The sequence below is a fragment of the Mytilus californianus genome, unplaced genomic scaffold, assembly GCF_021869535.1.
Source record: "Mytilus californianus isolate M0D057914Y unplaced genomic scaffold, xbMytCali1.0.p SCAF_19, whole genome shotgun sequence".
NCBI lineage: Eukaryota > Metazoa > Mollusca > Bivalvia > Mytilida > Mytilidae > Mytilus > Mytilus californianus.
The window spans coordinates 8,205,848-8,218,487 of record NW_026262667.1 but is presented as its reverse complement, the minus strand read 5'-3'; the positions used below and the strand labels follow the sequence as shown (position 1 = coordinate 8,218,487).

Below are 12,640 nucleotides of genomic sequence, written 5' to 3'. Positions count from 1 at the left end.
AAATTATTCAGAAAATAACATGGTTCCAACTCTCTCAGGCAAAGTTGACCTTAGATCATACTGAGGGGTGAACAGGGGGGTACCCTTCTCCCACCTCCCGCCCCCTTTCTCCCACCTCCCACCTCCCGCCCTTATCTCCCACCTCCCACTTTTATAATCTTTTTTTTCTCTCCCACCTCCCGCCCCCCCCCCCCCCCCCCCCGCCCCCTTCTCCCACCTCCCACCTCCCTCAAAAGCTGTCCACCCCCTCAATACTGTGTAGGCCCCTTTTGTTCAGCTCCTTAGATATTTAGATATTTATATCACTGGCTTTTAAATGTTGTGTTTGAGCGTTCCTGACGAGGGTTTATCCAGAAAAACGGAAGCACGAACTATATAAGTGTTAGATTATATTTACATACATTTATTTCAATTGGGCACATGTTAAAGCATATAAAAAAACAAAGCTCTAGTACCTAAGCTTTACTTAATACCACCATGACATAAACACAGACAAAACAAACCACACACACACACACACACACACACACATACACAAAAGCACTAAAACATGATAATATATCATGGTACACAGACACAAACCCGAGACTACTATAACACAGTGTTATAGTAGTCTCAGCACAAAAATACAATGTTAAGTAGCTAAACACTGATTCAACGTAATTACAACCAATTGTTCCTGTTTGGATGAGAATGTCGACAGTACCAGCACTAAATTTGTCTCAGTAATGATTAGAGTGCCTTATCAATGAATCATTTAGTATAACGTTCTTTATATCCAATTAAGGGCCCCTGAAGGGACATAATGTCAAAAGTATACAAATCAATGATCAGTAAACTCCCTTTATCGTTTGATTGTCAGCAGAGTTAACCATACTTGAAAGATTTGGACTATAATTACCGCAATAGGTACCTCAGTCAAAGTAAAAATGTCAGTGGAGTTTAGGCTTCAAAGGGTGTAGACATCAATTAACCTATGTTTGACTCAGTGATTTCAAATGGAAGGAGCATTAATGTGTAAGGTAAGATATGAAAATGATGTTATAGAAAGTAAAGTGGCTCCATTGAATTAAGGAAATTACACTGTTACAGCCTCTATATATATCATCTGAATGATGCTAGTCTAATACACTTGTACTCTGACATTCGTATCGTCTGAGGCTGAATGTCAGTGTACAAGTATGTGATTAAGACGATGGGAAATGTCAGTAAACAAGTCAGTGCCTTATAAGATCTGAATGTCAGTGTACAAGTCAGTGTTTTAGACGATGTGAATGTCAGTAAAAAAAGTCAGTGCCTTATAAGACCTGAATGTCAGTGTACAAGTCAGTGTTTTAGACAATGTGAATGTCAGTGTACAAGTCATTGTTTAAGACGATGTTAATATCAATGTAACAGTCATTTTTTGAGACGATGTGAATGTCAATTAACAAGTCAGTGTTTTAGACGATGTGCATGTTAGTGTTTTAGGCGATGTAAATATCGGTAAATAAGTCAGTGTCTCAAACGATGCGAATGCCAGTGTAAGAGTCAGTGCCTTATAAGATCTGAATGTCAGTGTATAAGTCAGTGTCTTATAAGATCTGAATGTCAGTGTATAAATCAGTGTATAAGTCAGTGTTTAAGGCTATGTGAATGTCAGTGTACACGTCAGTGTTTAAGACGATGTGAATATCAATGTACAAGTCAGTGTTTTAGACGATGTGAATGTCAATTAACAAGTCAGTGTTTTAAACTATGTGAACAGCAATTAACAAGTCAGTGTTTTAGACGATGTGAATGTCAATTAACAAGTCAGTGTTTTAGACGATGCGAATGTCAATTAACAAGTTAGTGTTTTAGACGATGTGAATGTTAATTAACAAGTCAGTGTTTTAGACGATGTGAATGTCAATTATCAAGTCAGTGTTTTAGACGATGCGAATGTCAATTAACAAGTCAGTGTTTTAGACGATGTGAATGTCAATTAACAAGTCAGTGTTTTAGACGATGTGAAAGTCAGTCAACAAGTCAGTGTTTTACTAGACGATGTGAATGTCGGTTTACAAGTCAGTGTTTTAGACGATATGAATGTAAATTAACAAGTCAGTGTTTTAGACGATGTGAATGTCAATTAACAAGTCAGTGTTTTAGACGATGTGAATGTCAATTTACAAGTCAGTGTTTTAGACGATGTGAAAGTCAGTTAACAAGTCAGTGTTTTACTAGACGATGTGAATGTCGGTTTACAAGTCAGTGTTTTAGACGATATGAATGTCAATTAACAAGTCAGTGTTTAAGACGATGTGAATGTAAATTAACAAGTCAGTGTTTTAGACGATGTGAATGTCAATTAACAAGTCAGTGTTTTAGACGATGTGAATGTCAGTAAACAAGTCAGTGCCTCAGATGATACAAATGTCAGTGTACAAACTAGTTTCTCAGTTGTTTGTAAAACAATTGAAAGGTCATTCCTGTAAAAGTGATGTTTTGTAATGTACTCTTTACGACCTTTCATTTGATATACGAGAAGTATACCTTTTGAACCTTTTCACTTTTTACACTTAATTACCCATTCCGCCTAAATTTTTGAGATCGGAAGTATGATATTTGTAATGTAGACCAAATGACCTTTTATTTGCTGTGCGACAACACCATTTTCTAGAAAGTTTGATTTTTGCACTTAATAACCCCATCTAACTCATTTTTGGAGGAGAGTTATTTGATATTTTAAATGTACACATTATGACCTTTCATTTGATATATGACAACCTTACCTTATGAGACATTGTATTTTTTGCACTTAATGACCCCACCCAACCCATTTTCGGGGGACTTCAATTTGATATTTGAAATGTACGCTTTATGAACTTTCATTTGATATGCGACAACCTAACCATCTGAGAAGTTTGAATTTTTTGCACTAAATGACCCCACCCTTCCAACTGGGATGAAAAAGGGGTTTAAAATTTTCATTTTTGAGTAGAGCTCATTTAGACCTTCAATTTGATATATCAAATGACCGCATTTGACAAAGTGCCAAAAATGATGCAATATCAATTATATAAATAGAACTTATAAAACTTACAGTCAATGTAAAAGATGAAAATTTCAAATTGATTTTTTTTTTGAGTTTTTCATTGAAAGTTTTTGGTAATTAGTCAAACATATAACCATGTTAAATTCTTCAATTTCTGAAAATTTCAGGTGGAAAGCTGTTGTCGATTCAGAAATACATGCCTCCGCTCGCAAAATTTCAAACTGCATTATTTGTAAAACGACAATAGATATCTCAAATCTGTTAAATGATAAATGATCTGCAGTTGAAGATCAACATTTTAGAAAAAAAAATGGACAATTCCAAGGTTTATCAAGGTCACAATGAATAATCAAATATATGATGCAATACCAAACTTGAGAACCGGAAGTCGTAGAGATATGGGACTACCACCATTCAACTCAGGACAACTTGACCTTTCAAATATCACAAGGTTAAGGTCATAAAACACTTTGAAGGTCAAGGTAAAATTTCATCATGACCTGACATTGACCTCAAATTGAAGGTCTTAAAATACTGATCATTTTTCCAATTTATAGTAGATTGATATCTGTTACCTTTAAAAAGATCTGCACACAATACTATACTTTTAAGAATTATCTCGTCGTAACTTTTGAACAGACGGTCGGACAGTTTTGAACTTAATGAATAAAATGTAGAGCTCGTCGTATGTATGCATCAAACTCTTATCGTTTTCTTAATATGATAGCTTGAAATTGCAGCGTAAATTTTTTTTGCTCTCAGTGACCTTTGACCTTTGGTGCAAATTAAAGTTCACACGAATTAAAGATTATTGGTGAAGGTTCCAAGTCTCTACGACTTCCGGTTCTCGAAATATAATTTTTCAGAAATTGTGTATAATTTTTCAAGGGAAATAACTCCTTATAAGGGTTGATATCATACTAATTGTTTTTGTTTATTAACATTGCTATCTGTTCTTGTACATGCTGCCATTTTAAAGAAAAATGCAAATAAAAGAAATTGCTTCAAGGGGATATATATATAACTCTCAAAGAGGTTGTTGAAATCCTATATGGTAATACATCATGATGAGATCTACCTATAGTACAAATAAGGCCGTGATATCTTTAAAACCAACGAGGGGGGCATGTCGAAAAAAAACCAATAAAAGGGAGATAACTTCTAAAGGGGATGATGAAATCCTTAACAGGGTCATCTGGTAATACTTCTTGATGAGGTCTATCGGTGGGACAAATTTGGTCTTGATAACTCCAATAGAAATATTGAGAGGGCATGTCAAAAAAATGCTAGAAGAAAAAAAAACATTAGAAAAACAACGGAGTGGAAAGACCTTAATAAGTGCCTTATAAGATCAGAATGTCAATGTACAAAATAGTGTTTAAGACGATCTAAATGTGAGTGTACAAGTCCGTGTTTTAGACGATGTGCATGTCACTGTTTTAGACGATGTGAATATCGGTAAATGAGTCATTGCCTCAGACGTAACGAATGTCAGTGTAAGAGTCAGTGCCTTATAAGATTTAAATGTCAGTGTATGAGTTAGTGTTTAAGACGGTGTGAATGTCAGTATACAAATCAGTTTTGAGACGATGTGAAATTCAATGTCAATTAACAATGCAGAGTTTTGAGACGATGTGAATGCCAATTAACAAGTCAGAGTTTTGAGACGATGTGAATGTCAATTAACAAGTCAGAGTTTTAGACGATGTGAATGTCAGTAAACAAGTCAGTGCCTCATATGATACAAATGTCAGTGTACAAATAAGTGCCTCGTAGCTTCAGAATGTCAATGTACAAGTCAGTGTTTAAGACGATATGAATGTCAGTGTACAAGTCAGTCTTTTAGACGATGTGCATGTCAGTGTTTTAGACGAATTAAATATCGGTAAATGAATCATTGCCTCAGATGATACGAATGTAAGTGTACATTTAAATTAGTGCCTTATAAGATCAGAATGTCAATGTACAAATTAGTGCATTATAAGATCAGAATGTCAGTGTATAAGTAAGTGTTTCAGACGATGTGAATGTATGTGTACAAGTCAGTGTTTTAGACGACGTGAATGTCAGTGAACAAGTCAGTGCGTCTGACAATAAGAATATCAGTACATGTCAGTGCCTTATAAGATTTGAATGTCAGTGTGCAAGTTAGCGTTTTAGGCGATGTGAATGTCAGTAAACAAGTAAGTGCCTCAAACAATACGAATGTCAGCGTAAAAGTAAGTGTTTATAAGACGATGTGAATGTCAATGTACAAGTCAGTGTTTTAGACGATCTGAGTGTCAGTAAACAAGTCTGTGCATGCCTAAGATGATATGAATGTTAGTTGTCAAGTCAGTGTCAAAGTATAAGATCTGAATGTCAGTGTACTAGTCAGTGTTTAAGACGATGAAAAAATGTCAGTGTACAAGTCAGTGTTTTTACTATCTGAATGTCAATGTACACGTCAGTGTTTTAGACGATCTGAATGTCAGTGTACAAGTCAGTGTTTTAGACGATGTGAATGTCAGTTTTCAGACGAAGTAAATACAAGTCAGTGTTTGAGACAATGTGAATGTCAGTATAAAAAAATTACCGTAGAATCTTAATGTCAGTGTGCAAGTCAGAGTCTCATGTGGTCTGGATGTCATTAAACAAGTTGCTTACTTCTTGAACGTCAGTGTCTCAAATGATTTGAATATCATTGAATGAGTCAATGACTCATAAGACCTTGATGTCAGTTTCTCAAGCAAGTTGAACGTCACTGAACAAGCCATTGTCTCAAACTATTTGAACATCAGTAAACAAGTCAGTGCCTTTAACTATCTGAATGAGTCAATGTCTCAGACTTTGCTTATAACTAACCAAGTCGACTTCTTGGACTTTTAGTGTCACCAAACAAGTGAATGACTCATATGATATGAATCTCAGTGTACAAGTCAGTCACTAAGATTTTCTTTCAGATTCTATGAGTATTAATGAACCAGCCAATACCTGAGATGATTTGAATGTCATACTAGTAATCCCTAGACTATCTTAAAAAATTAGATGTATATGTAGTGACTTAGGAGATATAAACAAGATTACATTCGACATAGTGCTAAGCTTATCCCAAACTTGTAATTCAAAATATCAGAAAATAAACTGTTAACACAGAGATATGTCGTGCCTTTTTGTTATTTTGATAGTAAAATGCAAATGTTGAAATTATAATAGGAATACTTTAAAATTTAAGTTATGCCAAATATTCAAATTCAATGAACCATGACCGAAGGTACAAGACCAAACAATTTCCATAGAAATGAGATGTTCCAATGCTAATACATATGCATACCAAATATCATTGACCTACCACTAGTGTTTCCCTATAAACTGACCTAATCACAAACTAATACATGTAAATCAGCAAAAGTTTCAAAGTCAATAGACCATGACTGAGGGGATGGGGCCAAACAATATCCATGGAAATGAAATGTGCCAAAGCTAAAACAACTGCATGCCAAATATCATTGACCTACCACTAGTGGTTCCCCATAAATTGACATAATCACAAACTAATACATGTAAACTATGCAAAAGTTTCAAAGTCAATAGACCACGACTGAAGGGGCGGGGCCAAATAATATCCATGGAAATGAGATGTGCCAATGCTAATACAACTGCATATCAAATATCATTGCCCTAATTTACAACTCATCACTATCAAGCTGCTGTCCAAATTTGAAGTTATTCTGCTCTGTGGTACCTGAGAAAAGTGCTACAGAAATATTTGTGGGCAAACATGTTGACAGACAGACCAGGTAAATGCAATATAGCCGCCACTCCTCTAGTGGGGATATAATACTCAATCAATTGATACAGGGTAAAAAAAGAAAGGTTGAGATTTGGGGCTATTTCAGGGGTTAAGTGCAAACACTTTATTAATGCTTAAAACATTTTTATTTAGCCGTTATTTTTCCATATCAACAAAAAGTTGTTAGTTTGGAATGAAACTAAGTACAAACTTATTATGTTTTTTAAGTTCAGTAACCTCATATGGAAATTTTATAATATTGGTAAAACAAAACAAAAAAGCTTACTACTTTAAACATTTCTCATTGTCCTTATAATTCAAAACAACAAACGTCATGCTTCTGATGGTGAAACAGCTGGACCTTTCTATATAGTATCATGTTATGAGATGTTTGAAGGCCAAACAATACTAATTAAGTGAAGATATTTTATTATAGTGTTCTCATACAAATAAATAATAATACAGATCAATTGTTAAAAACAAAAGTTGACTCGCGTACTCACTAACATATGTAAACAATATCATTGTTGACTCGCGTACTAACTAACATATGTAAAAAAATATCATTAACAAACAAATATAGTACAGACCATTTAATAAATTATTTGGTCCAAAATATAACACATTATGTGCCCAGATAAAAAATAACCAATATGAAATGTACTCTTATACAATACATACTGTTGAAACAGTCTCAGATTGTCAATCTTAGATTTTATAGGGCTAAATAATAAAACTCATTTAAATTACCATATTTGTTTTCAGTCCAGGAGAATATACTTTGACCTTGAGACAATTAAAATTGTGTCTATCCTATAACAATGTAAAACAAGGTATACCATAACCACAAAGTTCAGGGTGTAGTGCTAACCATATCCCCACTAGTCATTCAAAGTATAAAACAGGAAGTAAGTGTTCACAACTCATTACTGTCAAGCTGCTGACTTAATATAGTCATTCTGTTCAGTAGTATGCATCACTGATGAGTCTTTTGTAGACGAAACGCACGTCTGGCGCAAATACAAAATTTCAATCCTGGTATCTATGATGAGTTTATTATGAAAAGAGTGATGAAAATTTATGCTGGAAAAACAGACAGCAGGACAAGGTGAATGCAATAAAGCCCCCACCTTTTGAGTGGATTATAATTAACCACAAGATTTCCATCAGCAGCAGTATGGTTTGGATAATTATACAAGAAACTTAAATATACCTTCAAAAGTTCATTATCTTATTTAATATGTACTCTTAGTCACTTGTTGTTGTGGTTAGATTTAATGTTACTATTGTCTAAATGTTGTTTCTTATGAAATCAAACTTGATAAAAAAAAAAACCAAGTCAAACAGTTAGGGACACTCATAACTTATTCAATCTAACATCAGAATGTATAGCAAAAAAATGTTGCATGCTGGTCTCTGATTCAGTAAATACATTTCAAAGGCATGTTTTAATGTATTGTGGATTATTTTGTTTGTGGCTACCCATTTTCGTGGATTGAGGTAAATTGAGTATTCATGGATAAATGTATTTGAATATATGGATTTTTTAAAGTCTGCATACAAGCCTATAAAAATTGATATTTCGTTGAACTTTTAAATTCCTGATTTACCATAACCCACAAAATTCATGAAAATCGGTACCCCATCATATATAATGAATCAACAGTATTATAAAATTAAAAGGTTATTTTTAAGTATAAATCAACTTTAAATATTCACCAGATGAGCAAATCTTTAGCGAAAAAAAACACATCATGAATGCAACACATTCTAAAATCACATCCAAGGCTTTAAAAAAAGACATTGCCTAGTATGACTATTTACACACTTGTTAAATCAGAGAAAACCAAGCTGGTTAATATTGCTATAAAACTCAACCTGTGCTTATGACCAGATTGTATAACAAGTAATAAATATGTAACTGGGGAAATATAAAAACAGTTTTTGTAAGCAAATAGAGAAAATAAAGATAATCTCCTGATCATCACGAATATATATGGAAATTAAACTGAAAAGAATATAAGATTATACAGAAAACTATATTTAACAATTCTAAATAGCATCCAAAACTGTCGAAAAAACTAGTCAGATTATAAAGTCATTGACTTAGTGTTTTTATTTCATATAAACAATCATAGTGAATCAACTTATAAAAGTAAAAATTTTCAAAATTATCTGAAGAAGATTACAACTGTGACCATTATAAAACTGAAAGGGTAATTAAAATAGAGGGTGTGTTCAAACAATGTTCTGAACTTTACATCTTAAAACAAATGGTCCGCACCAAAATTTTCCTTCAAAACCGCTGGATTAAATGGCACAAAATTACATTTTGATACAAGAAAATAAACTTTTCTGTCAAACATTCGTTTTTTATAACATTGTATATGTATATTTATTTTTTAAAAAAAAATCCAATATTATAACTGTAGAACATTAGTCATTAAAATTCTATATCAATTACTCCTTTAATGTGATTCATCTCTTGACTCCTATTTCTTTAAATTTCAAACTTTTTTTTACATTTTTAAAGCTAGCTAACCTGAATTTCCCAGAATTACAATTAGGTGGGTGGAAATTTTATGATGTAAGTATGACATTTGTACATGCTAATTGCACATTTAACTGAACAAAATAGGTTAGTTAGATAAAACTTCATTAGCTTATTTGGATTAAAGTTGTTAACAAATTCACTGTGACACCATGTCAATGTCTTATTAGTAAATTGTTAAAACATAATTATGAGTAATCCTAAAGTAACTTTATTTCAAGCAACTTGTACATTCTACACATATTGACATGAATACCTGAAAACCAAATTCCTATCCTAACAAATGTTTTGTTATACTACTATCTATTTACACTTACCTATTTCAAATAGGTTGTATTTTTGTTAACTTTATCTAAATGGCGCTAAAGAGGTAGACAATTGAAATCATTCATAATTCTTTAGATCAAGAAGATTTAGGCCTTGTAAGACAGTATGGACACTTATCCATCTTTGAAAACCATATCATAACCTCTGAATATGTGGGTTTTTTTGTGTACTTGTGTTGTTGGTTTGCTGTTTCATTGACATTCACAGTTTATCTGAACATCTTTAGTCATATCTGCGGGGAAAAAAAGTATGCCATCTAGCAAATGTCAATGGAATTGATCCACATCACTTGTTTTCATCAAGTATTCTCAAAGCAAAGATATGGACAAAAACATTTAATGAAAGGTCATTTATTGTCAGCTGTATTGGTCAGAGTATATTGACATTTATCATATACTGTAACAAAAATGATATTGCAACTTAAAAAAAAAAAAATCATGGGTTTTTAGCTTTCAATTTTTCACAACATTTGTCATTGAAAACATTTTTTAATTTAAATTAACTGACTAATGATGTCAAAACTATGATCACAATCAAACAAAAACTTTAAAGACAAGCTGTAATGTAAAATTTGACATTTCATTTTGTTATCAGTCTCTACAAACTCCCAAGACATAAAAAATAATGGAGTGAAAAAATGTTCATTACAAAAATTAAAAAAAATTACTGCAGTGGTAAAGTTAAGTTGAATGTCTAATAGACATTAAAAATAACTTGAGTTAATAGACAGTACAACTTTCATCTAATACTGTGTGGCAGAAAAGTAACAAATCCTGTGGGTATTTATAATCAAAGAAAAATCAATTCAATATTCACCTTTAAGTTGAGCAATTAAATTAGTAGCCTTAAAATCACCAAGTACCTACCCTGTGTAATAATTATAAATTAGCAAGAATACATGTATACATAAAAAAAAAAACACATAAACATGGACAGATTTTAAACCTTTACAAAAACTATTTATCACAATCTTTACTCCTCTTACTCCTCATTATAGGTAGTCAACATTCAAAAAAGAATGATGATTTTTTTTTAACAAAGATATCCAAAATATAGCTAATTTAAGTTCTGAAACTGCTCACACTTTACAATAACAATATTTAAAATTAATTTTCATAATCTAATAGACTAACAGTAAAAATGCTAGCACTTAATTGTAAGTAACAAAATTTCCTGCAATAAATAAAAATTTTAAGTTATCTCCGTGCGCATGACATTTGCGCCGATTTTTTAAATTTTCGATCTTTCATTTGCGCCGATTGTGTACAGGTGAATGTTATTTTTCATTATCATTATCATTAAAAACCTCTTCCGTTAGCCACACAGTGCTTTTGTCTTTTGAATTGACTTATCCTGCTCGAAATCCTAATTCCACCTCATCACGGTGTGCAGGGGACAACAGTTATATACATGTTATAATTGACAATTCATAACATATGTACAAATGGTTAACGAAAGAGGTTTATAAAAATAAATAGAAAATAAAACTCACCTGTAATTTACCTGTACACAATCGGCGCAAATGAAAGAAAAAATTGGCGCAAGTGAAAGAAAAAATTGGCGCAAATGAAATGCAGATAGGTGCAAATGCAAAACGCCGTTATCTCCCATTAAAAATAGTAGGGTCAAACATAGTTACAGCATGATTTGTTTTACAATTACTTATTTGTTTAAGTATAATGTTCAAAATTTGAAATACATGATTACTTTTTTATAATACTATTGTTTAATGCTTTAAAAAAACTAAACAGATTTTCACATCACACAATTATTTGAACACATTAATTTTTATGCTGTCGAGCTTTGGTTGGCATAGTTTTCTGGAGAAAACATTCTTCTTGGTTGGTAAACATTTCTAGGTACAGGATGAGAGTAAGTTCTTTGGTCAGCGCCGTGAGGATTTACTGGACCAACCTGTCAAAATACAATTATACATATATAAGAATATAAATCTTTATTCAATACAATATTTGTTTAAAAGAAATGCTTTACTTTTATGCTGTACAAATGACAATTGTGCGTAAAATATTTCAAAATAATTTCAGTGGAGTATGAAATTTTTCAACACAACTTTTACATTTTCTACCATTTGTGGTGTTTTCTAATACTTTAAACAAAATAATGATTTTAATCCATAGCTGAAAAAGGGTAACTTGAAAATAACCTGTTAAATATATATATATATATATTACTTTTAAAATTTCACATATTTTCTTTAAAATAGAAAACACTTAAAAATGGATCTCCATTAACATTTGGATTTGAAAATTCAATAAAATGTTCTCAATATGTAATTATAACTATTCATTAAGCAAAATAGCTTGTACATTTTTCATGCACACCATGCACAAACATGCAAAGCTTTCAGAACTTCAGATTTTACTGTATGTGAATTTTCTACTATACATATAAGCTTTCTATACCTGTTGTACAATGAACCAATCAAAACATAAATACTTCTATTTTATACAAAATTGATCAAAGTACTTAGCTGGTGGTCATCTCTAAAATATTTTAAATATATATCTAAGCAACAGCAAATCTACAATAAAACTTCTTTAAATATTGCAAAAATTTCAATGGCATAAAGATGTCTGTATGTTAATATCAAATATAATAGAAATATACAAAGCAGCTATATATATAAGTATGCAACATTCTTTCACATGCTACGATAGTAGCAAAGATTCATAATTTGATAATCTGAAATAAAGAACTATTTATTCTGTGCAGTGTTCAACTGGTCTTGAAGTTAGGCCTCAGTGTTTCTGACAAATAAGTGAGAATGATGTGACAATAGAACAGGATTTTGATGAAAATTGTGCAACAAGAATTCAAAATAAAATTTATGCAATGATCGAGTGCATGCTTGGAATTTTATTTTATGTAGACTTATGTTTCGCCCATCCTGTTATTTGACAGTCTTTGCTATGAGTTCAAAATGCCACACTGTTGCAGTGATTTCCAATTC

The 12,640-nt window shown here is 32.1% G+C and overlaps 1 protein-coding gene across 10 annotated transcripts in view; it reads right to left on the bottom strand.

Annotated features, from left to right (window-relative positions):
* Positions 1–7,203: 7,203 nt before the first annotated feature.
* The window catches only part of LOC127727202 (coiled-coil domain-containing protein 186-like), a 54,006-nt gene continuing 48,569 nt past the window's right edge, over positions 7,204–12,640 (bottom strand). For 9 of the 10 annotated variants that reach the window (XM_052234658.1, XM_052234661.1, XM_052234659.1 and 6 more), the window contains one exon: positions 7,204–11,583. Coding sequence is in view for 1 of the 10 variants with exons in the window: in XM_052234656.1 (XP_052090616.1) it covers positions 11,458–11,583 (126 nt within the window). In the remaining 9 variants the exon portion in view is untranslated. The remainder of the gene's footprint in view (positions 11,584–12,640) is intronic. The other variant, XM_052234657.1, reaches the window with a different exon arrangement.